Source organism: Lissotriton vulgaris, chromosome 5 (genome assembly GCF_964263255.1).
Source record: "Lissotriton vulgaris chromosome 5, aLisVul1.2, whole genome shotgun sequence".
NCBI classification, from domain to species: domain Eukaryota; kingdom Metazoa; phylum Chordata; class Amphibia; order Caudata; family Salamandridae; genus Lissotriton; species Lissotriton vulgaris.
Genome location: NC_141693.1, coordinates 639,847,888 through 639,875,664, shown reverse-complemented (window position 1 = coordinate 639,875,664; position 27,777 = coordinate 639,847,888). Strand labels below are relative to the sequence as shown.

Sequence of the window (27,777 nt, the reverse complement as noted above, 5' to 3'; positions counted from 1 at the left end):
CCTAGCTGAATATATATTGTCTTTGGTGTCCCGAATCTACTTTTTTAGTTTTGACAGGATGCGCATCTTGCTCTTTTTTATGGTGGGTATCAGGAAGGTTTTGGCATTGTGATCTGACCAGTCGCAAGGAGCAATTGAGTGGACTGTAATATCTTTACTCCTCGAAATTACCCAATCTAAGGTTGCCCCTTTGGAGTGAGTTGGCTGTGTGCAGGCTTGAGTAAGGTTTAGCTCTGTTAAAAAGTCTTTAAGTGCGTTAACCTGTTTGTAATTATTGTCATCCCAGTGTAAATTGAAGTCGCCTAGGAATATGTTATTGGTGTGACTGTTAGCGTTAGTCGTGATGATCTCCATAAACTGATCTATGAAAGTAGCAATATTGCCTGGTGGATGGTAAAGCACATGCAGGTTGCACTTTTGATTGTCTGTTCTTATATTGAGACCTAGGTATTCACAGGATTCAAGAGGGTCTGATCGTATTTGGTTGTCCTCTATATCCGATCGATGTATGCAGGCTATCCCGCCACCTGTCCTTTTTAGTCTGTCTAATCTCATAATGTTATAACGAGGGGTCACCAGTAGATCCATGGGAGGGGAAGAGGATTCAGTGAGCCATGTTTCTGTTAGGATTGTTATGCCTATTTCCTGGTTTACAATGAGGGCAGCGATGTCAGAGGCATGTTTTGCTGAGGATCGACAGTTGAGCAGTAGTCATAGTAGCGTTTTCCCTGAGCTACTAGAGTACTTCTCTTGAGTATTGGCGGTTAGCTGGACTTGTAGTTGGTTGTCATGGTTGCATTTCCTGTTCGTAGGCCAGCATGTTCGATTTGCATCGATCGGGACTGATTTAATTTCCTCACCTCTGCTGCTAACTTTAGGCTCATACGACCGTAGTATGGTTAGGGTTTCATCCTATTTAAGATTTCTGTCTGGTCGATTTTACCTGTTTAATAATGTCATGGTTGTCTCTCTACTCTTTTCTTGAATAATAGGCATTTATTTTTGGACGTGTGCTTATCGTGATTTCTAGTATTTTTTCCATAATTTGTAGAGCATTTAAAATGTCCTGTGACATATTTCTCACTTGTGTTTGGAGAGCTTCAATTTTCCTTTGAGTCTGAGGTGATGTCTTAGGAGTAAGCATCTGCCTATTTAGGGTTTTGTTTGAGTCATGTTGCTTTAGAACTTCGATGTCTTCATTTATCCTACTCTTGTCTTTAGCTTGGGTGTTCGTGCCTCCTCTGTTTGTGGAGTGGGAGGAGCACCCTATGTCCTGAGATCTTGATCCTACGCTAGCAGGATATGGTTTTCGTAAGGTCATAGATGTCAATTGTAATGTTGTTGAGTGGGGTGTGAGAGGGGTGTTATCTTCCAAAGTCGTTATTTATGGCTGGAGGTTCCCGTTGACTGGCCTGCTTGTTGGAGAGGTCACAGCCTGCGGTAAAGGCGCTGAGTCTTCCCGCTGTAGTGGCGTCGGGTGGAAATGGCATATGGTATAGAATTATCTCCTGTCTCTGTATCACTTCTGTCCAATGTGTCTCCTGTTAACATTGTGTCTCCTGGTATCATTGTAGGTTGAGGTTCTAGAGGGTCTTTAAGCACTGTGAACTCTGTGGTGGTAGTGTCAGTGGTGAATTTGGTGGTTATTTGTGTGGTCTGGTGTTGATTAGATAACGTTGAGTTATCTACACACTCTTTTAACATTGAAAACAGGTTGTCAAACGTTTCTAGCTTGCTGTTAGTTGCTTGTATAAGTACATTTCCGTTCTTGTAGATAGTTATGCATAGCTCCACTCTTAATCTTAATCTTGGTGATGGGGGCGATCATAAGTTTTGTACCATGTGGGATGTTAATTAGATTTTTTATGTTGAACAACTTTGTAATGGCCATGAGCCATTTAGCCGTTTTTCTAGTGTAAAATATCAAGCCATTAACAATTATGCCTTTTTTTAGATTGAAGTAGGGGCTGAATAAAGTGAGGAGAAGTATCCTACAGATTGCTTGAGATGGACACCACAATCTGGGTATTGTCTGTGTAGGAGACCAATGAGAAGCCAAACTGCCTGATGACATCAGCTAAAGGGGTCACATATAGATTGAACAAAGTGGGACTCAATGATGAGCCCTGGGACAACCCACATGGAAGTGTAAACTGTTCTGAGCAAGAGTCCCCAATCTGAACAAATTGTAGCCTGGTATTTAGATAGGATTTAATCAGGCTTAAGGCTGAATTCTTGACTCCCACTTTTTGGGGCCTTTTGATAAGAATATCGTGGTTCACGGTGTCAAAGGCTGCCGATAGATCCAATAGGATCAAGGCGACCCTTGCATGTGTATTCATACATGTGTGAGGAGATATAGAGGTGTATATGTCACAAGTAGGGAATGCACATGCGAAAATGCACAATGGGGCATTGGACTACTTGTTGTGGACGGGCTGAAGATGGGGTGTTTGGGTGCATGTGGCTGGAGGGTTTGTGATACTGCAGTGCTAGGGTGCACCAGAGTGCATGTGATTCTAAAGAGGGGGTGCAAGAGTGCTAAGGTAGGTTAAAGTGGAAAGTGTTTTATAGAACAGTAAAGATATGAATAAGAATAGGAGGGATATTTTTAGAGGTATGGGGTGGTTATATTTTTGGATGGGATATGATTTGTGGAATGTGAAAGGGTTACCTCATATAAACAACAAGGGGTGAAAGTGTTACTTCTGGACTGTGTTAGGATTTATGATGGCAGGGTAGCAGTCAGGGGTCTTATAGAATTGGGTGGGTGGTGTTATCAGAGGAAACATGCTCTAGGATGATGAGGAGCGATATTCTCTGTTTAGCTGTTGCAGGCTTCAGACATTAGTTCTTTTTAAGTGTGTTTATGGTTGCCGTCTGACTGTACCTTGTGAGCACAAGAAGCAAGTGCCTTGAACTCAGCAGTGGTCAGTCCATTTGGGCTGAGGAGCCACACTACCACCTTTTTCCAGGCAAGAAGAGTGTCTGTCTGGCTGAACAAAGGTCAGCCTGAGAGACACTCTTCTGGTCCAGATTAGCTAGCAAGGAGCTAGACTTGCTAAATGCGCAGATTCCTGACGGGCTCAAGGCTCTTTTTCCAGGCTGAGGATTTCACAGCACAGTGGGCGTGCCCTCCTCAGCCTGGCAATTGTGCCTTGAGGCCCTCCCCCTTGTGACAAAGGGGAACGTTACCTTTTGCCTCGGTTGTGGCACTTCCGTTTGAAGCCCTGAAGTGCCCAGGGCCAAATGGATGTTGTGCAATGGCCAGAGCTGCTGATTGTGGAGCTGCGGAACCAGGTGCGAGTCTCTGCTTCGGCTCAACATCCTGTGATTCTGGACAAAACACTTAAGTGCCCCATCCCTACAAAAAAAAATGATGTGTCCTTGTGTAACGTAACTGTGCTCAAGTAAAGTGCTCCAATACCCTCGCGTCGAGTTTGCCTCTATAAAAGTGCAAAGAAAAAAGTGCCAATCAGGGGCACTTCATCACAGTGTGGGGTGGGCTCGGCAGTCTCCCTGACCCCATACCAAACTGTGACGAGATTGGGGCTGCTGCCTTCCCTCATTGGCTGACCTAGGTCTGCCAATGAGGGAAGGCAGCAGTCCCAGTCCTCGTGGGACCTCCGAGGCTTCCCTGTCCGAGAACTGCTGTTGAGGCAAATTTTATGGGTTTTTTGTGTTGTTGTTTGGTTTACGCGTTCGTGTGTATGTATGAATGTATGTCTATTTGCTAGTGAGCGTTGTGAATGGGTGTTTGTGCATGTGTGTTGTGAATGAATGGGTGTGTACGAGGCGTATGTGTGGCGCCACCCCCGCCCAGGTAAAATTATCAGCCTCCATTGCTTAAAATGTGTGATGTTAAGGTGGGTGGAAGTGGGTTGATCCGCTGAGAGAGCCAGAGAAGTTTGGGCGAATGATATTTCCGGGCTTCCATCCGTAATGAGTGAATTTCTGCAAGTCGAGGCATGAGGTTTGCTTGCAACCCGAAATGTGCGGCAGCCACTACTTTGGTAAAGTATCGCGACATACATCGCTTAGGCACTGACATCAATTCCAATTCGAAGCAGGTATGAGGACCGCGCTCCGCTTGATGCTGTGGCGAGCAATCTGAGCAGAGGCTGTCAGTGGCTCTCATGAAAATACCCCCAAGCCCCTCCTTTCCTCAGAGGCACCTCGCGAAGAATCCACCGAAGCCTATCGTGACCCCATTGCAGTAGCATAGCCAGGCGTGCTCGGAAACCTGTTAAAAGGCGCAGGTCTCCAAGCCCCTCCTGGGGGACTCGCTCGGATCATTTATTTATCTTGTGCGCATTAAGAAACCACCATTAGGCTGTAGGGGGAGGTGCCACCGCCTCTCCCGCAGCCAGCCTGCTGTCTCTCCCTGGGCAGAAGCCGGGAGCTCTGAGGAGCGAGTCAATGGGAGCCGCGCAGCCCCCGCCGGAGATGGCCTGTGCTGCCGGACCCGGGTTTGCGGCCCCTTTTGTGAGGTGAAAAACGTCGCTGGTTCGAGTTTTATCACTGGGTCTGTGGACTGCCGCGGCTGCCGTTGGAGAGAGCTGCCTGTGCGTGTGTCTCCCCTCTGCATCCGGATTGGTCTGTCTTTTAAAGTGCCGACCAAGGGTTGGATGCTAGGGTTGCTGAATAACAGGTGCATTTTGCTGCTCCGTCGCCTCTCAGAGAAGCAGCCGAGGAATGCTGGTGCATCTTTTCTGTCACTAGGAAAAAGGCAAAAGGGATACGGGGAAAAAGGCTACCCTGTGCTGGAATGTGGACCATTCCTGGGTCTGGATAAAGGATGTGCGTTCTAAAGCCAGGAGGCTCTTTTGTCATTCACGAGGAAGAGAAGAAAGGGAAAACGAGGAAGAAGATGTGAAGGGGGAGTCCAGGCTGGTCGGAATGTGAGAGCTGAGGATGGGGCGCGTGTTCTAGCTGATTCAGCAACCCATGCAGACCTTTGCATGGAAGGGCGACGCTGTTTGGGCCCGGGGATGTCCTGTCCCCTATAAAATGTGGTGCTGAATTCCTGATTTGACGGATTTTTTGGTGTTTTTGTTGTGTTGATGCCGGTGCTTGGGATTCTGGAGACCGATGCCTTTTGGGGGGGCTGAAAGGCGTGCAGGATGAGTGAAGGGGCTTCCTCCACTTCCCCTCCTGTGCGTCCAGCAGCAGCAGCGGCTGATGAGGCGGCAGGGGGTAACCCGCCAGAGGAGCGGGACGAGGCACAGAACCCCAGGGAGGTGCGCTGCAGCGACTGCATTGTGTGGAACCGGCAGCAGACATGGCTCTGTGTGGTGCCCCTCCTGATCGGATTCATTGGACTGGGGCTGAGCCTAATGCTGCTCAAATGGATTGTGGTGGGCTCCGTCAAGGATTATGTACCCACCGATCTGATGGATTCCAAGGGCATCGGGCAGGACCCCATATTCCTTTCTAAGGAATCAAAGTCCAGCTCACTCCCAAAGGTCCCGGACACCACCACCACCACTGCTGCCACGGCCATTATTACCAGGACCCCCAATCAGATCAGCACCCGCTTGACTACTACCACGCGGGCACCTGGGCGTTTGCCAGGGGCCCGGAACCCTGCCAAATCCAGCCCCAGGACCACCACCTCGCGGCACACTGCATCTCCTCCTACCATGATATCTACAACTGGCCACTTCAGAACCTCCACTTTGGTGTCCAGTCCCCTACCGGGGGCCCACACCACCCAGACGGTGCCCACCTGGCCCACTGCTGCACACACTACCTCCTCCACCACCATTTACCTCCACGACTCCACCCCATCCTGGACCCTACCCCGTTTCCCAGACTCCACTACCACACCAGCTACCACCGCCTTTCCTAAATTCCGTAAGTACAGCTGCATTGGGTTATTTGTACATGGCAAAAGCAGAAGTCAACCAAACACAATTGCAGTGTGGGAGGAAACCATGAAGGGGGTGTGGTTGTGCCAATATGGCACCAATATTACCTTATCTCATGAATACTCGTTCACTTACCAGATGAAATACGTGTTCAAGTCAATAAATTCCCAGTTGGAGGCCACATTCCAAGGATTAACCCTCTTCTGTGTGAATGAGAAGTTCCAAGTATCCCAGGCAGGTGTTAATATAAGACTCTGGAGGTGAAATGCTGTGCTCTTCAGTAGCAGAGGCTCCAAACCTTGCTTCACGAGTATTGAGAGTGGACAGAACAATACAGAGTCTCTGGAAGAAGGCATTAAAATATTATTTCCGTAAATGAAAATGTAAAATGAATGAAGCTGTTGGTAATCTCTAAACAGCCCACCTGGTTAAGTGTTGCTGTACACAGTACTGACAGTTTTCCATATGTACATCTAGGGGCGTTTTGGAAAGTGTACAGTTGAATATTAACGCAGGGGCGTAGCTATCAATTGTGCAGCAGGTGCAGTGGCACCGGGAGGAAGGAGAAGGGTGGGCTAGTTTACTTAAATTGTGGCTATTGCTTCCCGGCCAGGTCCTGGAGGGTGGGGGTGGGCATTTTCCTTCCTTGCACGAGGGCCCTTCCAGGCCACTGGCGTTATTTTATAAGATGACTCCCATGGATGCGCAAATGAGGTGTATGTAGGAGAAACCGTCCAATACAGGCCGTTCCTCCTTTCTGCTCGGGTTGAATCGTAAGCAAGCTCTGCGCATTATGCAGCTCTGTACTCGGTACAATCAGACGCCCTGCCTAATGTACTGGTCGCCTCGCGGCTGGGTGTGCTGCAACCGCTGAAGGTTATCTAGGACAGAGGCTTGCCTTGGAACTGGGTATTTTGTGGCAAGGGTCTTGTGTTCTGCAACGCTCTCCAACAACAACCCCCCCTTTACCGCGCTAACAAAATGCCTCATAAATGTACCCTCTGCGGTTGGTGAAGTCCCCTCTCTCCTGAGCTATAAATCAGTGAGAGGTTACGGCAGAGTCGCTTATTTGGTTCCGATGCCTGTTTTTGCAAGGGGTGCATGGTGAATGCAATAGCAGTAGCTTATGTCAAGTGAAAGTGGAGTGAATGTAATTGTGCGTGGTGCTTGTGTGTGTATGTATTTGTGTGTGTGTGTGTGTGTGTGTGTGTGTTTCAATATAGATATACCGTATCCATGCATCAAAAGGCGCAATGTTGGTAATTGTTTTTGCTGAACGAGCCAATAAATCTTCTCTTCTACGGTCTTCGTGGCGCTGCAGGGTTAGGAGACAGTCAAGCCAGTAAATTAGAAAAAAAAACTGCCAGTACAATAGCAAACAAGGCAATAACTCGCCTCACTAGTGGTTGTCCAGGGCTATTATTTGAACAGAGAGTTTTGCTCCAAAGCTTCTCGCTCTCTCTGTTCGTTTTCAGAGGGAGCTCGGGGAGAGTTGGGTGCGTGGGACGTCCATTTCATTGGCTGCTCCACTGACAGAAATAGCGCGCCCTCCTGGGAGTTTCGCAACCGCCAATTTTGCCAACCTACCTAGGATTTTGTTTTCTCACACCGAGGCTCACCTAAAAGCTGAGTGAATGGGAACTGGCAGGCCTCGTTTTTTTAATCATATACATATTTTCTTCTCTTCGCTATGGCTCTGTCTTTTAATTTGTCCCATGCTTGTCTGTGCACGCTGGAAGCCCTTGAACGTGGACTCTGCCTGTATTACTTGTTAATGTCTGCTGGGTCTATATGTATACCACAACTGGGGGGAAAACATGGCATGCATAAGAGCGGGCAGGTTGTGTCCCACGAACATTGTGCATGTTCGTCACGCCTCAGTATGGGCGTGTATACATATTCATATAAGTGAAGGACGGTGTGCAATGGAAGGGCATGTCCGTCAGTCGATGATCAAACGGAGATGGCAGAACAACTGCCGATTACCATTAGGGCGCGATTAAACAGATTACACGAGGAAAAGGGATTTGCATTTGTGGGGCATGTGACATTTTTTTTAAACACAGCTGTGCGCGGTTGATGCCGTTAATCTGGTGCCAGGCTGCCCCTACTTCTCCTTCGTTCTCGCCCTGTTTCTCTCCTGCATTCTCCCTCTCTTTCACGTGTTCTATCCGTCCCCCTCTCCCACGGTCTGTCTCGCTTTCTTCATTCCATTTCTTCTCACTCGCCCCTCGTTTTCTGCACCCCACTCTCCCTTTATCTCTCTCGTTCTCGTACTCTCTGTCAGCCTCTTCGCTCTCCCTCTCTTGCAATCCCTTCTCTCTCTAGCTCGAACTCTTTCTCCCAGCCTCACCTGGCAGTCTTTCTCACACCTCCCCTTCTCTCGCCCCCCCCCCATTTCATCCCCTGCCTTCTGCGTGTACCTTGTGAGCGAGAACACGAAGCACGTGCCTTGAACTACTAGGACACGTGAAGTCACTTTCTGTGCCCTGCACACGGCCTAAGAGTATTGCTGAAGAATAGTTTGCAAATCCCGTTTCAGTATCAGACACTCAAAATCTTAAATGCCATGGATTTCACTTAACACATTGGGAATGGGCATCCCTTCGCTCATTATGCACAGAAACACATTTCGAGTGCAGAAATATTTGATATACGTACAGGGGATAATTTTTTGCAATTGAACATTGCTATTTTTTACAATAATAATAATAATAAAATGCAGATTATCATAAAAGACGACATCGTTTCAGAAAATATAATGGTTATTATTTTTCCCCGCTTAGACTGTGCTCACATTTTAATACATTGACCTATTTTGTGTTGTGTTTCGCACTTCAGAGCAGTGATCGCTGTACAATGAACATACTCATTTTTTTAACAGTTTATCTCAAGGTTTTCTGTAGGATTCGTTGTTCTACTCTCCAAATGACTCTCTTGACATGTCAGTGGCTTACTCAGTGCATGTTTTGAAGAAATATGATTAAACACTTCTGACGCTATTTTGTGCCGTAGTTTGCTGCTTCGCATGCAGTGACTGGGTGAAAATCAAAATGGTTCATTTAACCAATTTCAGGAATTTTCTATTGCTAAAGGATGCATTTTCGATATATAAGCATGGGCCACAATAGGTAATCTGCTTTTTATCCTACAATAAAAATACTCCCCTGATCTTAGAAAGCTTCCCACTGAAAGGCTGCACCGAGACATAATTCGCTATAAGATGTGTTACAGAACACCAGATCAATAACTTCTGAAATCCAATTGAAAGCTTTTTTTTTTTTTACTGAGCACATGCAGCATTTTTTTTCAGATGCCTGCAGTGAAGGAAGTCCGGTATTTTTGCATTCGATGACATGCAAGTGATGGCTGTTTGATTCCTGCTGTGTGCATTAGGGGTTCAAATTAAAGTGATATGTCGCCCCAAGACCATCCACGTTTACATTTTTCTAAGGGTAGCTTTGCCACAAAGATTTATATAGAACAGTGACTGACATTCAGTATGTGCAGACAAGGAATGTTCCTTCTTCATTAGAAACTATGTTGTGATTTATGGTTATGAGCTTTGTACTCGAAAATGGCCTTCTTTTCAAGATTGTATATTCATAGGAATTTAATGAGTCTTTTATTTTGTGGGTGTCTTGTTGGTCTTTTCTATTTTTCTTCACCTTTATGTGGGGACCTGCAAAAAACGTGAAGAAGATATACCTTTTGTTCAAAAAAACATTCATAGATTGTAATGAGCTGTCACAAGTATGACACATTTAGTTTAGTTTGATCATTCATGTTGGATTACATTTTATCACAGTATGTTTGTCTTCTCATTTGCAGATTCAGTTCACTGTTAGTAAGACTGTCTGATCTGCAGCTGGCAATTAGAATTTATATGCGGACTCCCCCTCACATTTTCCTAATAAGTTCAACCATGCATAAATGGTGTTTCATATACACAAGCACCATCCCAAAGCCTCATGGGTAAAGGTAGTAAGCTTGAAAATAAAGCCATAAATATTGCTGGCAACTCAGTGGTTAAATATTGAACACTGTCCAGAAGAAGAACACAAACCTACAAATCTTTACTGGCCCAGCTAGCTGAGAGACTTAAGGAGGAATAAAGACCAAGTCTCATAAAGACAAGTGGAGGTTCGTGTCTTAAATGGTGGCCAACAGCTTACTGAGAAAGGTTCCAATAACTTCATTTCGACCGAAAAATAGACATTGTATGGATCAATGCTTCTAATCTATGGACATACTCTTTGGTTAAAGGACTCCATTCCTTGCTTCATTGCCTTCTAATGATCTCTACTGATCTCAGATTTGTCACCAAGGGAATGATTACCTTTTCCACACATCAGTCGGTGAATGCAGTATTGCTGCACAAGAGCCAGAACTCAAAGATCAACAATTCATCTTACTTCACCAGCAGTTTTTGTCATATTAATGAACACGAGAGCCCGACACCCCTGCAATGTGTTTTTACTCACTGGAAACCCTCATTTCTTAGGATGAAAACCCCAACTTGTGTCGACAGGCATAAACTCTCAATGAAAATTTGTAGAATATTGATATTGAACGTCAAGGATCAGTTCTATGATGAGATCCTTACATGAAGATATTTCGTTTGCATACAAACTGTAATTGAATGGTAACAGAATAAATTGATGATTGATATCATACAATAAAATCTGACCAAAGATGTCATTTTCAGTCGGCTTTGGCCTGGATATGGTGAATCTGGGCAGGTGAATCAATGCTACCTTTTCATTGCTGGTCAGACGGTATTGCCTTCAGGTGCTGTCCATAGGAGGCAATGCTTTCTAGTGTATAGGCAGGCTCCAGTACCTTTACCACCAGTTTGTTAGGAGCCAATGCTTTCTAGGGTATAGGCAGGCTCTAGTACCTTTACCACCAGTTTGTTAGGAGCCAATGCTTTCTAGGGTATAGACAGGCTCTAGTACCTTTACCACTGGTTTGTTAGAGCTATGGGTTGTTTTTGAATAAAAATTCCTAGTTGCCCTCAATTGAAACTCTCTCTTTTGTTATTAAATGTCTTCTACTCGTCGATCCTATGCTATATTTTGTCTGAACACTGGCTGGGTCCCCGCAATGGTTCCCTTCATGATAGGAGCTGGGATAGATGGGTCACAAGTTATAAAATGAGACTGTGTGAAGTTTTTGTGTATACTATTTATGTTTAGAGAATAATGGATTTCCTAAACATTGTGTACTATGTCAATTTTCTAGGCTTCTATTGAGCCAAGTTGTTTATGCATGGGCTGTCTTTTTCTGCCAGCTAGACTGAGTGACTTTTGCAGTCCAGGTTATGCCTGGCCATCTGATTTTAGAGAGGTCTCAATGGGATTAAATTACTTTATCTAATTCTATTGGGCGAACAATTCTGTGCTATTATTAAAATATGCCACATATTCTTAAAACTTTACAGAGCAGTATTCACCTTATAAACGAAATGCAAATTTCAGAACCCTCTGGTGATTCAGAGCACCAAAACGTTTTCAGTACAGGACACAGGAAGAACTGATTTGATGGACAAGCATGTACGGTGTAGAATGTGGGTAATCATATGTAGATTGTTGGCTTCACCACACGCCCTCAATTCCATCTCAAAATGTCAAGCATTACAGTACAGTACGTGGATCTGGACGGTCCATTTGTGCAAAGATCAGGTCGAGAATTAGGATTTGCTGCTGTAGGAAACACCAAATGAGTAAATCCATTTCTGAATGACCACGCTACTCTAGCTAATGCAGAACACCACAACATGATCGAGGAAACTAGTCAATTGTGTCTAAACTATATTCTTTCTTGTACAAAGAACGTTTCAAATCTTTGATGACATATGAGTAGTGTTTGTTATCTGAAAGCTCTCTGGGAACTGGGCTAGGATTTTTGAAGTTATTATTAGAATTGTTGAGGTCGTGCCTAGTGCTCCACGAGGCCAGTAGTTACAAGAGAACAAAATGTAAAAATATAAGTCTGAGAAAAAGATACTTTTTTGCATCCAGTTTTGATGATCATTTATTGTCAGGTATGATACTGGAGTTGTGGTACTTGCGTCCAGTCAACCTTAAAAGTCTCTCTTTGCCTTGGGTATGCTATTTGATGCACTTCTTCTGTTTGACATTTCTTACCCACATTAGTCTTATTATCCTGTACACAATACAAGATTAGTTTTTCCTGCCTCAAGAAGGCTTTTTTTACTTTTATAATACAACAACAACGGCTGAAAAGCACTGGAAAGCCCCACAATGAACACTATGGGGAGTGTTAATGAAAGGCCCAAGTAGGACATGCATCCAGCACCTGATATATAGCCCAGACTGGCTTTTAATAGACCTTCTATTACAAAACTTGGTGTTCTGGTGTGGGTTCCACGTGTGATCAAAGGCCCAGGTTTGTCTGACCATATTCACTAAGTAGCCAATGATGTACATTTTCTACTTATGCAGACCGATATCTTCTAAGGAAATTGAAATGATCCAAACAGCCGTAATCTGTTACCATTAGAAGCAGAATTTTAGTAATGCTGTTGATAAATGGATGATCAATGAAGTGGCCCCATAGGAATTGGGACTTTAAACACTCTACTACTTCCCACTCTGGACACAATGCTGACACATGGGCTCTTGTGACCATGCTCCGGCTCTTCTGAAATCAGAAGCAGGGAGATTGGTGGTGGAGAACGGGGCCCTAAAGGAACACTTGACATCAAGGTAACACAGCACTACAATGGCGCCCACCGATACAGGCTCACTACTTGAGAAACGGGTAGCAACATTCATTTAGAATCTTGTAGAAAAGCTCTGGTCAGGCAATTATGGACCTCTTGATAGAGGTTGTGCATTTAAGCTGTATGTGGTACTTAAATACCATGGTTAAGACTTAGACAGTAAGACATATGCATTGAACTGATTTGTCTAATTGATTGTCGATGAGGTGGCTATGATATGAATGAAAATAATACATGTGCACTATACCCCTAATGCCTTTTGAGAAACCGAATTGACAACCAGGATCATGCAGAATGATAATCCAATCCCCTGGTGTGATGGATAGTGAAATCACAAATGGCTTCTGTCTCTTTACATGCAGAGAAAGCAAAATATAGTATTCCTAATGAAAAACCAGGAGATAGGAAACTTGAGGTATTTTAATTTAGTGGCTGATTGGTAAATTCTAAGACTTAGAAGCATTATTTAGAACGATACAGAATTCCAAGGGACAATCTGCCTCTAACACCATTGCAACACTTACAGGGTGCCAAGCCATAATATTTTGCATGAGTCCCCACTTTGGGTTTTTATGAAATGTGAAAATATATTTTTGTCAAGGCAGAGGACAATATTAATAGTCTATTGAGATTACCCATTAAGATACTAATTGGCACAAGTCTTATATTGATTTTAGACAGGAATTATGATTGACAGTGTTTTGGGGTATTTCTAAGTTTGTGCATGAATAAGTGTTTTTTGATGCAATGCATAGGCTGTGCATGGTCAACGATCTTCATGCACGCCAGGTTGTAAATTGATGGAGCTGTTAAGGTAATTCTTAGGTTGTGCATTGGCCAAACTCGCTGCAATATTCTATTTGCAGGTTGATTGTTCTAGATCTACATGTCATGAATTGCACTAATAGAGCACTTGACTGTTTTATGTAGTGTAAACTGGTGCTGTTCATGGGAACGTTTTCAAACTCATGTCATGTTTCACAATAAAAGTGGCCTTGATCCAGTGGCCAAACTCTTGCCTCAGTGGTAAGGCTGTGTTTTGCTGGTGTACGTGACATGCACTCCACATTATATATTGGCAGCTGTCTTAGTACTATCCTCATTTTGTTTATTAGTAGACCTCTCTATGCATCGCACAGTCTGTTCAAAGTTGGTGCTCACGATACACTGATTGAGAGGTGCAATGTTACAACTCTATACAGCTCTTGACACAGTTCTGAAGTTTTGCATTGAAAGAACTTTTCACACAAATCTCCAATTAAGCCGTTTGAGTTCAAGGAGGGAATTTTTAATGCAAGTCTGAGATTGGTCTTCAGAATCCTGCATAATAAAATGGACTTAAAGGTGATCTCTGTACTTAAAGTGGTTCTAGTCTAGTAATCACTGAGGGAGAGTGTATACACAACTTTTTGCAAAGATGCAGTGGCCCCTTTAATTGATGCTTGAACATGGGTGAGAATTAGGATATTCAGGAAAATTTCAGTGTGGTTGTTGTGAGACAATGCTTCCTGTATGGCTGAATAGGTACTAATATGTACCATATTCTGTGGAACGGGCAATGAATGCCCGGTTACTCACCGGTAATAATCATTACTCCGAGTCCTGGTCTCCCCGTCACATTCCTTAACAGTGAGCAGCTAGTCTGCTCCACAGAAACCTAATACCTAGCAGAGCTTTTGTACTTCGCCCAATATGGCGTCACCATCATGTGACAATAAAGGGGGAAGTGCGGCAAAGAAACTTCATGAGAATACCAAAGAAAAAACCCAGAAACGAAACAATCACCCAAAAGCCAATACAGGGCGGGAGGGAAGAGCTCAGGAATGGGACGTTGAGACCAGAACTCTGAGTAATGATTATTACCGGTGAGTAACCGGGCATTACCTCCTCGTCCTGTCTCCCCGTCCCATTCCTTAACAGTGAGCCCATACCCAAGCACACAGTGATTGTAAGAAAAAACAGACCAGAAAGTGCGAGAAAACAGGTCCATTTAATCAACAGAAAACAGTACACATCATAAACCATGTACTGCGAGCGCCGAAAGCAGCAGAGGCCGCCATCCCCAACTGAAGACGATAATGTGAAACAAACATATGGGGAGCAGCCCATGTGACAGCATTACAGATGCCTCTCAAGGAGGCCCCTTCGAACATGGCCCAAGAGGAGGAGACTTCTCTGGTCAACCTACCCTGAACAGAAGAGGGGAAAGGACAGTGGGCAGAATCGTATGCGGAAACCACAGCACCCTTGACCCAACGAGTCAAGGCAGACAAGGAAGGACGAAGAACCCACCCAGAGACGCCATAGGTGACAAACAAGGAATCAACCTTACGGAAACTAGAGGTCCTCCCCAAGGAGATGTGGAGAGCCCGCAGCACATCCAAAGAATGGAGAACCGCCTCCTCAGGAGAGGCCGGAGCTGGAAAAAAACAGGGAGAACAATATCCTCCTGACAGAGGAAAGATGACAACACCTTAGGCATAAAAAACTGACTGGGACGGAGAATGACATCAGCCCAACAATGCAAAAAGGGGGGGCGAGGCCATCAAAGCCCCAATCTCACCAACCCGCCATCCCGAAGTTATGGCCACCAGGAAAAGAACCTTAGAAGAAAGGAACTTAAGGTCCACGGAGACCAAAGGCTCGAAAGGGGGACCCGTCAAGGCCTGGAAAATCAAGGGAAGATCCCAGGCAGGCACAGGGGAGTGAGAAACAGGACGCTGAAGCAAAAAACTCAGCAAAAGGAGAGCCACCAACAGAGAGACGGAGGACATATAGGAACCCCGAAAGGCAAGAATGGCAGCCCACTGCGCACGCAGAGAAGAAACAACGAACCTCAAGGCAAAACCATCCGCAAGAAGACCAACACCCTCACAGCCTCACAGGAGACAGGAGAGACCCCTCCCAAGACACCAGGAGGAGAAATTCACCCAAAGATGGCCATAGGACTTCAAAGTGGAAGGGCGTCGCGATAACTGGAGGCACCGGGCAACCCCAACCGAGCAACCCTGACACAACAAACTCAACCTCTCAAGTGCCAAACCCCCTACCAAAGGTGGTGCAGGGAGGCAATCCCGAGAAGAGGAGCCCGCAGAGGGGAGGGACACAGGGGAATCCTCCAATGGGGGCATAAGGATAAGGTCAGCAGCAGAGGGAACCAAGACTGACGAGACCACTCCGGTACAACCAGGAGAACTTCCGCCCGGTCCAACCGAATCTTCCGGAGGACCCGCGGATGCAAAGCAAATGGAGGGAAGGCAAACAGGAGCTGCATCGACCACGCAACCGAGAAAGCATTGGTCGCCCACGCCAACTGGGAGGGATTGAACCTGCAAAACCGAGGAAGAAGGGCAGAATCCTCCGAGGCAAAAAGACCCAGCCATGGAAGGCGGAACCGGAGGACAAGCAGATCGAACAGAGCCAGGAAGACACATGGACACCAAGGAAGGGAACATACTGCCCAAAGAGTCCACAGGCCCATCCTCCCACCCCAAAAGATAGACAGCCGTCAGAGATAAGAGAGCCCGCCCGGCCCAAAGACCGAACACCCTCTAAGGGAGAAACAGAGACCGGCACAAGCCCCCATGATGAGCGACATAAGCCAGAACAACCAGGTCAAAGGCCTGAACCAAGAAAGCATGGCCCAGAAGGAGAGGTGCAAAATAACGAAGAGCCAACCAAACTGCCCGCAACACCCTCCAGGTCGAGGACAGGAGAGACACGAAAACGGGACCACCGACACCGAGCCCTGGAAGCACCCTGGACAGCACCCCAACCCATGGCACAGGCACCCGTGGACAACACCTCCACAGTCTGAGGAGGAAGAAGGCCGAAACCCTAGGAAAGAGAATCACTGGGGAATGTTCCGAAGCCCCGGAGCGACAGGAACCAGGGCATCATAGACCAGAGAGGCAGGACCCCAGTGCAACAGGACATGAAGCAGGAGGGGACACAAAAGCAGCCGGGTCCAAGGGAGAAAAGGCAGAGGGGAAGCCAATCCCCCATGACTCCGCCACCAGAGACGGGCAGACACCCAGGACAGGGGCAGAACCCAAGAAAGGTGAAAGAACAAAGCCAACTAGCACTCCCGGGAGAGGAACACCATCCCCAGAAAGGGAAGACACCCTGCGAGCGGCAAGGAACCCATAGGACCCCAGAAGACTACACAACAGGGCCACATCGGACAGATGCAGACCCCCGGAATGGAGAACACCCAACAGAGGTGCCAAGAGCTGCACGAAAACCCGTGGCTCCGAGGAAGGCGGAAAGGAGGCACCCGGAACCGGAAGAGCCGAGAACCAACTACAAACCAGAGAAACAGCTGAGCCGCAGGATGGATTGGGACATGCAGAGAAGCAGCCAACAGATCCATGGACAACAAAGTCACCAACACGAATGTACGGTGGGGGACGAAGAGAACGACCCCCACCATAACCAAGATAGGGTGCAGACCCGAAGCATTGTACCTGGAGACCAGGAAGAGGAGTGAATTACAACCCACGCCTTCACCAGAGGAGGAACCTCCACAACAGCTGCCTGCCCCAACATGAGGCGCACACCGACCAGCAAAGCCACCCGCCATAGAGGATGACAGGGCAGGGGGCCCCTGGGAGACTGGGGGGGAGGAGAGGAGAACTCGACCCAAGAACCCCCAGTCACAGTCCGCCACATCCCAGGCATCTGGAACTCCCAGCCACCGGGGCAGGAACAACTAAGGCAACCCCAACCGGAAAATCACCGGTAGGGGCTCTGGACCAGGCACCCCCAGGGGCCCCCTGGCCATGACCCTAGCCTCGAAAAGGCTACAAAGTACCCCGAGCAGAAGGCCCAAAGGTACGGCGGTATCCAAACCCACGTCCCCAAGAAGGAGGGCTGACAGGAGCCAAAAGCATGTGGCACCCTGCCGACAGCACGAGCATGTCCATGGGAACCCACAAAGGGCAAACCAAGCAGGACCTACCACTGAGAAGACCCAGCCTACCAGGAACACATCCATACAGGACGTCTCGCAGCAATCAAAGCTTCAGAAGCAGCGCAGTGGCACACAGATTGACAACAATCAGTGCACCTCCAACACCAGGAGGGCCAAGAGAGAGGAGGCATCCACACCATCCCGCAAAAGAATAGCCAAGGCCTGGACCATGCCAGCAGAATAGGCCGTCGCCCCGACAAAAACGTGGGAAGCAGCAGAGGAACGCCACACCGCCCCCTCAACATGCTAACCACAGCGACAGAAGAAAGGGCGCCTCCATACAAGAACCAAAACCGTGAGGAAAGGCCATTAATCAAAACGCCAACCAGGACGGAGTGGGAGCGCACACAGATGAACAAGTCAGAGAGCTCCGCACCCTGAAAAAATCCGCCAACAGCCTGCCAAGCCTGGAAGGCAGCAGCAACCGCCACATGAAGAAGCAGGCGAAAAGAATCCAGAGGATGCATAGAGGTGCATGGTGAGAGCCCTGTCTCACTGCCTGCAGTGCAGCAGGCAAACATGGTGCCGGTCAGAACAGAACTACAGTGCGATAGATGTCTGACGTGTTTGCACTGAGATATCCATGTGAGGCACATGCAGAAGAAGAGGCATCCAGCCCCACAGCAGCAATACAAGAGAGGAGGGCACAAAGTAGCCACAGAGGATGGAACCCAAGAAAAAGAGATCCGCCCGGAAAAGTACAAAGTCCTGAGGCCCTGTCCCCACACGGGAAACAGGGGGCGGACGCTGAAAAAGTGTCCGGCTGCCCAAAAAGATCCCCAGGGAGCTGCGCATGCCGCAGGAAACACAGCTGAAAATCCCTGCCCGCTAAAGCAGGGCAAATCAGGACCAGCATTGAGAGGAACGGCTGCTAGAGCAGGCCGAGGAGACACAGGTGCGAACCACACATAGGCTGAAACCAAATGTCCCAAAAGCAAGCAGCATCTAAAAAAGAGGCACAGGCGGGAGCTACAGCGGACCGCACAAGTGACAGGCCCCCCCCCCCCCCACAAACAAGTACATGAAGGCGGAGCCACAAAGTGCAGGGATCGAACTTCCGGTAGTCATACATGCAACAAAAAGGGAAAAAAGGCATCCGCTAAAGCAGGCCACCACAACAACAAAAAACAAGAGAAAACCTACCCCCAAAAGCTCCTGCCAGGACATCAGTAGACTGCGAAGGCAGAAAAAAAGAACAGGAAGTTTCTCTGCCGCACTTCCCCCTTTATTGTCACATGATGGTGACGCCATATTGGGGGAAGTGCAAAAAGCTCTGCTAGGTATTAGGTTTCTGTGGAGCACACTAGCTGCTCACTGTTAAGGAATGGGACGGGGAGACAGGACGAGGAGGTAATGTGAGATTGAGGTTCTGCATGGGCCTATTTGAGTCAAGAATCAGCTAATGCGTGGGCCATTTGATTAAAGCATAATGCACTAGGCATTGACAGAATAACATTTTTACCTCCTTTACCAGCAGTTTCGGCATGGAGAGATTAACATCTCCATGTGCTTGCCGATATGGTACTTGTTGTTGATAAAATATTCAGGCTGGCCAAGAAATTGTCATTTTTTTATTTTAAACAATTTTCATGACGCAAATGCTAAGCTCATGTGAAAGTCAGGTTTTCCCTATTTTAATCTTTCATTTTCCATAGATCCACACACATTAGTCTTGTTTACCCACTTATATGTAAGAGTATTTTTGACCCCTGAGCCTCCACTGCCCCTTGAGAGGTACAACTCAGGATAGCATTAACTGATCTATGAATAGGCCGCATTTATATATTTAGATATGAGATGCCTAGAAATCCTAATCGCAGGCAGATCCACCGATATAAAACTCAGAATTGAGCTGCAGGAATGATAATTATACATAAAAAGTGGGGAATGTGGGTAAAGCAATTTTGCCCAAAAAAGGTCATTTGCAGTTCCTATGGAAAACTCTGACCCGAGGACCACTCTTTTTTCATTTGGGCTAGGCTAATTCCCATTTCATATGCAAGATCAGAACCAATAGAGCTGCTCAAAAATTATAAAGGTTTGAAGAAAGGCCCAGAATTATATTTGCCACCACCCATTGATGTCATCGTAATTCCCTTAATTTAATTAAGTATTTGAATAGAGCAACAAAGACTAGGACACTTTACGAATAACAGTGCACCGGTGGGAAGGGATATATTGGGATCAATATGGGAGACATGAATTATCAAGCATGGATGATCTTAGAGTTTATACAGCAATAAACAAACCAAAGAATTTCTTGGATAGAATCCAGATACCACAGAGGAAAGCTAGTCAGTTCAATCTGTATCGAGGCAGTCACTAATGGCATATGGTTATCATTGGGTCAGGAATTGTTAGAACAGATCGGTTTGAACTGGATCCAAAAAGCAAATGATTCACGTGAGATTTTTTAGTTTAAAAGATGGAAAATTCCATGCAGCAATTGCCGCCCCAGAGAAGATTTGTTTACTTGCCAATGGAGATTTGCACTTGGGAACTTCCAGCAGCAGGGAGTTCTTGTTTCTAAGGCGTCTGAATGACAAGAGATATGGGTAGGCTGTAAAATTAAATTTCATGGAGGGATTTTACTATCCTGATGTATCTTTTTGAATATAAGATGACCCACGAAACCACTCTGGTGTGTAGCCTCCACACCAGATTTATATCTTGTGTTTGACCAACAGGTGCCCGTTTAATTTATTTAAAGATGTAAGGCCAACAAGAAATCAATTAGCCCAGGTTTGCAGTATCACAAGTGTCAGAGAGTATGCCATTGTATTCCTCATGCGTTTTGTTTCTCCCATAAAAAAAAGTGGTGTAATTCTAAAGGGCGAGCATGTTTTGTCACCTATTTGATGGTTGATGTGTTCCGGTGGGGAGTCTGGGAGGAAGTCTGGGAGGAAGTCTAACAGGAGGGATGATGTAGTAAAGGTGAATTCCATGATGGGGACAGGAAAAGCTCTTTCATTCCCTAGAAACGCAGACTAGTACAAACACAGAGCTTGTTGCCTAAAGTCCAGCTCACATATTTGCTGACTTTAACCACTATAGATAGATAAGGAGAAATACAGTCACTTAGAAACGAGCTTCTAGTACACAAGTTGTCTCAACGTCAATGGGCGACTTATTAGTGGACCTCTCAGGTATGGGAGGTACTCTTTCTGGGTGCAGTTGATCATAAGTAACTAAAATCAAAAATCATTTAAATTAAGAAGTGTGTTGTGCTACTGATGGGTAGGATTTATCACCATAAAGGAGTAAGAGAGCAATGTATTGCGAGTTGACAAACAAAATCATTGGCCCCCCATCTTCCATGGGATGTAAGAGTGTGTTGATGGTGCTAAGTTTGAGAAATTGTGTTATGGTTAAAATGATGATCATAAGGCCGAATGTTCAATTAACCGGAGACGACAACCTGGATTGGGAAGTATCTGGTTCATTAGTCTAGTTTCAGTATCTGTAACATGCTCTCTTTAGAAGCGACAGTAAAGTGTAGGCATTTCACGTAAAAATAATAGAGATACATGAAACTCTGATTCATAATGTTTAAAGGAAGCATAATATAATGCTCTGATCACCAACATCAGTTGGATGGCACATTACAAATAAGTAAAATACCAGGATCCTTTGTACTTCATGCAGTTTTCAAATTTTCTATACCTTAATCAACACCAAGATGTTTCCCTGGTTGAGCAGAAATTGTCTCCGTAAGTTTCCAAATTTGCACCAGAGTACATTACTCTTTCTGTAGGTTTTACTGTATTCTTCATAAGACTCTTCACTGTCTATTTCTGCACAAACTTTATTGTATGCAGTCCCAGATGCTAGAGACAATTTAAAGCCATCAGTCATTTTTGTTTCTACCTCATTGCCAATTTGTATTTGAGCATTACTGTATGAAAATGTGTATACCTCCCCTTTTGTCATAGGTAAAATCTAAAGTAGCCCAGAAGGCCAATTCAAGAGATCAACAGATTTTTTACCACTAGGGTGACACTTATGAGGGGTGCAGTGCATGGCGGGTAGAGTTATCACGGTAGGAATCACTAATTCCATTCATAATGTTCCAACTGCACCACACTATTCCTTGATTATAGGCATGGAGTAGGGACTAAAATGCAATATAAAAGAATGCCTGGCACTTATTTTTAGAAGCGGGTTGCTGATTCCAGGTTTGCTGCCTCACAGGCATTCCTCCTGATTAGAGCAGGAAGAATTTCTGTGCTGAAATTGAGGAGTCGACTCTGGGGGCATGTGCATGCCCTGTGCATGTGTAATTACATTTAGAAATGCCCACCTGGGGTAACTGCTCTACCCATATCAAAATCAGACCCTAAAACTGCAGTTAGGCAATAGTCATTAAAGGGAATATGTATCTATTTATGTATATATGTATGTGTTATTTCTATACTGCAAACCTAGCCAAAGGCTGCGAAGCACTCTATAAGGCCAAAGGAAAGCATAAGTCTACGAGTAATAGGAGTGTTCACTGGTTTCTGGATGGTTATTGCATTCTGATGAAGTGTTCTTTTTTGCGATGCAGTGTTTTTTAAACAAGAGCATTTTCAACTATTTTCTAAATTGGAGCAGCAGTGGGGCAGTCCGGATGCTGTTCCAGATATTCTGGGTGAATGGATGGAAATGGTCAGCATACGACTGGATAAGGAAAATAAAATAAATAAAACCATTTACTTTGCGCTCTCCGCATCGCCGACTCGGAGATGCAGCGAACGCAAGGTAAGCAGCTGTATTTATTTTATTTTCCCAATTCCGTTGTATGTCAATGTCCCCCCACCCCACTGCCCCAGCACTCTTACCTGTACTGGCCACGGTGGTTCATATTTAGGACTTTAAAAACTAAATGACGATCTTCACAATCTAGTCAGAAGAAACAACAGACTACATACATCTGTTTACAATAATGACACATCCCCTCTCAACCATCTTCATCGTATATCCATAAAAATACACAGTGCTGATGGTTGTACTCTGCTACTTTGGTGGCGTCAGTTCAATGGTGGCATAGGTGGAGCATTTGCCAATCCTGGTGAAACTTCCAAAAGATTTTGAACCTTCAAACACAGCCCCCTTATCACAAACTCTACAGCTTAGTAGAGCTCATGTGCTCTGTTTACTTAAATGCTAACAGCAACGAAAGACCTGTAACTTTGAAGGACATCTGGATGTCTTTGAATTGAATTTTTCCCAGTGTTCTCTCTTCTGCTGGTGTGCAGTTTGTAATCAATATCTTCATGTTGCCACTGTAGAACGCATTGCGAGTTGTCAAATGAAGATTTTAGAAGAGCAGTGAATATATAAAGATTGTTAAAGTATTGACTGACAATATAGCCTCACACTAGGAGTTACCACTTATTTCCAATGGCACTTACTAGTCCCATCAAACTTATGAGATCTAAAGAAGCACCACAGATCAAGTTATTTTCACCAAGATATTTCAGCTGTTTTAAGGAATTAATCTTCCAGGTGAAACATCGGGAAAAGATTAGGAACACCATGTCTACTGGACTCATAACTATGACTTTCCCTGGTAATTCCTCAATTTTGGGGGGAACCTCAGGAAGGGCCCTTTAATACACAATAATTTTTGGATGCTGTTCATCTCTAACTCCGAGGATGTGGAATTACCACCTGGAAATCTGTGCACTTGTAATCGGCCCCCATAGCCTTACCTGACACTAATCATACGCATCTGTACATTTATAGAAGAGGAGATTCTAGCATACAGACCTAAAAAGAATTAATTAGATCTTAAAAAATATTTACATTCTCTCCAGACATGAGGAGGAAAGTCCTGCTCATCAACTTTCACACTAGAGAGCACTTCACCTGTAAAAAATGAACCAAGCTTTAACTTGTCATTATGGTCATCACTGCTAGCACAAGGTAGGACATGCCTTTTTCTTTAATCCCTAGCCACCTGAACTGTGGTCATCACTTTGATGTCTTGCTTTCTTGGCTTTGACAGTGACTTAAATCTGGGTTTCCTGGTTGGACAAATTGAGCAGATGCATGACATTCATTAGTATGATAGAAGCAAGTATGCTCACAGGATTCTAGTTATGGGTTACTTTAACATACAGTGGTTTTCATTGACTACTTCAGTGGACAGAATGATGCTAAAGATACTGTAATCAATCTTCCACTCACTTAATTTTACTCAACGTACATGACACAATCATAATATAGGTGACTGGATGTGGAGGACTAATTCCACCCCGTGCACCTTTTAATTGACAAAACTTTAGGCATAATCACTTTAACTCCAAGGATATTCCTCAGGCCTCCATAACAATTTTTAAAAGTATGCCTTTCTCTAAATCTTAAGTTGCTTTTACAAAGAACTTGGCTAGTGTCGTTAAATAAATATGATGCAATAGAAATGCTTTGACAGATACAATCTTGTGCGTTTACACAAATATATTTATATATATATATTAGGGTGGGTAGGGGGTTTGGTTGATGCAAATAGCAGCTTTCATTAAAGCAAAATTCTGCTCCCCATCACCAGAATCAGAAATTATGGACAATCTCCTTTTAAATGGGAATTTCTGTGTGAGCGAATTATCACACATGGACGTACATGGCTGACATTTCAGGTTAGGTACAAAAAAAAGTTGATAAGCACAACAAACTCTGACATTTATTTGCATTCACAAACTATAGGAAGCCGAATCTCCCAACCTAAAAATGATCAGAGAATTACTCCTGTTTGGACCAGGAGTACACAGAACCGAGAGGCCAAGACATCTTATGGGTTGAATGTGTTTCTGCACCAAACGAATATTTAACACCTAGAGATTGATGTGCGATTGCTCCTGAGTGTCATTGTCACAAGTGCATAAATAATTAGGACATTGAGTGGTTCTATGAATGAGTGACAGTTGCAGACCTCCAGTACTATTCCTTGATGTTTTTATGAATTGTTGAAAGTTGGAAATCCATTGAAAACATCAGTGTATGCCTATATGAATATATTTCTGACTTTTACCAGCTGGAGTATAGTGAACTGTGTCCGGAAATTCAAATCAAGGGTTGAGATGACCACTTACAGATCATGAATATTCTTCTACAGCTAAGGTATTCTGCATTGGAATCTTCTGGTAGCCCCGTTCTAAGACTAGCCACTCAGTCGTTCTTAAACCATTCACCTGAAATGCGGCTACCACCGGCACACACATTGCACCCTTGTAAGAGGGGGGACAACTTAGAACCCCATTCTGGTACATCCATCACACTCCAGTTGTTGGGACCCTCCATGGAAGTCACCCATGTCCGGTGCTCTTACAGCGTCATTTCCGGAGTACGGAGGGCTGGGGTTTCGTACTTGTACCTGGCCCACCCTGATAAAAAAGGTAGCACTAATTGGGTTGGCCACAGTGCCATTTGGCTCATCAGGTGGGTGGTCAGCTTAGTTTTCTCAACGCTGTCTGCCCTTGGATCACCCGTAAATTAACCCACCATATTGGCATATTTCATATAGGAAATAAACCTACAGCAAACTGTTTTTCAACAAACTTTGTGTGGAGTGATTATTTAATGCAGTGTGTACTAAATACCTTACTGTGTTGTGGGGGAGGGTTGCCGATATTGGCAGTGTCATACCCCTAGATTTATTGTACTGATCCCCTTCCAGCTCCACTCTTGTGCATTTGAGCGACTCCCAGAAGCTGGAAACTGATATGCACACTTCTGCCATGTCTCCTCCATTCCAGGCCATCTGTACCCAATTGTTAGCCACAGGCAGAATGAAAGTCAAAATGGAAGAAGGCCATGTTCATCCCACTTTTAAAGAAATCGAATGTCCATCCAATCCCCCTTCTTACTTTTCCTGGAGCAATCTTGGGGGGAAAAAAGTATATCCTTTCTGAATTCTTGCAGCACTACTTTCTGTTGGACCCAGCCCAATCAGGTTTCCACCCCACATACAGGACCAAACTAGCATTGTTATTGGTAACAAACTAGCATTGTTATTGGTAACAGACGAACTCAGAATGGCGGTGCAATTTGTTGAAGCTGTAGCTTTTGTCTTACTTGACCTGTCTGTCACCTTTGACCAAGTTAACCATAACATCTGAGGTTGGTGTCAAAGACTTGACTCATACTTGGTATAAATGCCATCTAGGAGACAGAGATCAAGCCATCCATCTTCTGCCTTTTCTGTCCAAGTTTGTACTCAGGCAATGCTAACTTGCTGGATGTACCTAAGTTCAAAAAGACTCAAGCAGATAGGACAGGCTTTTTGTGTATAAATTGCCTGCTTATGGAACGGTCTGTCTCCATCTCTGTGTTTCACCAGGGACCTATTGGCCTTTAGAAAGAATCTAAAGACATAGCTGTACACTCACTAAATCCTAGTAGCCCGATCCACCCATTTCCTGTGACAGAAAGCGCGAGGATACGTTTCTAGGTTACAGTTTGCTCTTTACACATATAAATAATAATAATAATAATGTCCGACCATTGCACCTTCCATTAGTGCCCAGAATTCAACAGTACTGGGCCTCTAAGATCTTTCTGTGTATGTAAGTTGAAAGAAGAAGCAGCCCAGCACCATTAGCAATGCCAGATTACCATATAGGCCAGTATGATGCTAGTGTTGTTATGACCTTCTTTCCTGTCTTTTTCCTTTTGTTTCCCCTCCCATTCACCATTTGCTTATTGTTAGAACTGGCTATTTCTGGTTGGCTAAGGCTGACGCCAAAGCTAGGCAGAAACCACCATTCTAGTCAGGGCAAGGGAGTCACACGCCAAGATAACCCCTGCTCACCCCCTTGGTAGCTTGGCACGAGCAGACAGGCCTATCCCGGAGGCAATGTGTAAAGCATTTGCGCCAGCACACAACAGCAATAACATCCTAGGCACACCAAAAAAGGAACTCCACACAAGGTTATATAAAAATAACTTCAGTATTGTCAAAACACATCAGATAGAATCACATATGTACCTGGTGCCAACTGGCACGGGCAATATTCACAAGGGATTATTTACACCGGACAGGGCCACGTGGGCGCCTGTCAGAATCAGCACTTAGTAGAAAATAGAATATAGGATATAAAATCACAGTAGCACAACTTAGCAAGTATAGCACACAACCAGTAACTACTGGTAACAGGTAAGTACCACCTACGCAACCCTAACCACCTTAGGAGACTGTCACGCAGTGAACCAGGACCTTACTAGGACCACCTGTACTAAAAAGAACAACCACCTAAGTATCACAATACAGTTAGGGGTATAAACAAGAACACATTGCACATGATGCATCACAACATTCAGAGGTGTAGGGAAGGAAAACACATGATGCATAAAACATACATTCAGCGGTGTAAGAACATAGCACATGATGCATCAAAAACACATTCAGAGATACCGGAGAAACACATGATGCCTAAAACATTCAGAGGTGTAAGGACAGGGAAGACACATGATGCATAAAAACATTCAGAGGTGCCAGAACACAACTCAATACAGAAAAAAACACATGATGCATGAAAACACATTCGGAGGTGAAATAAAAACCACACAATTGCACAAAACTTACACCACCTGTGGCAGTCCCTAGGCCAACTGGCCTTGTTGGGGCTAGGACGCCCTGTGTCCAAAAGCCAGGGGCCTAAACGGTGCAGCTGCCCACTAATTGCTGGGCAGCTGGGAATCAATAATGATGGGGCCATGTGGGAACAACTTGTGTCCCCCAAGAGCCTCACGGGGCTCTAAACATCCATGTGGGCAGGGAGCCTCTCAAGGCACAGCAAAAATGCCCCCACGAGCCTCTTTGGTCTCGCACACAAAATGCCGCCTTTTGGAGCCTCTCAGGCTCGTAAACCAACCATGCCCGCGAGCCTCTTCTGGGCTCCAACCATCTGCGGTGGGGCAACAGGGGAGCGGCCCCTTTGGGCTCAGCGAGGAATGATTGCCCCCCTCGTTGGAGTCCCTCGTGGACTCAAATCTTCAACTGCTCAGGAGCCTCTCAGGGCTCTAAATCCAATATGCCCCCTCGAGCCTCTGTGAGCTCATCAACAATATGCCCCGGGGAGCCTCGGGCTCATGAATAAATGTGGGCGGGGTTGGTGGGGTCCCTCTCGGGGGACTCGGCATCGAGTGAGGCCTCACGGGCCTCTCAGCACCCCAGCACCTGCGCTGGAGGGGAGGGGCGGGCACCG

At 45.4% G+C, this 27,777-nt stretch overlaps 1 protein-coding gene across 1 annotated transcript in view; it reads left to right on the top strand.

Annotated features, from left to right (window-relative positions):
- The first annotated feature begins 4,301 nt into the window (after positions 1-4,301).
- NRG3 (neuregulin 3) overlaps positions 4,302-27,777 on the top strand; it is a 1,735,002-nt gene continuing 1,711,526 nt past the window's right edge. The window contains exon 1 of the mRNA XM_086922079.1: positions 4,302-5,856. Within this exon, the coding sequence (XP_086778205.1) occupies positions 5,124-5,856 (733 nt within the window). The 5' untranslated portion in view covers positions 4,302-5,123. The remainder of the gene's footprint in view (positions 5,857-27,777) is intronic.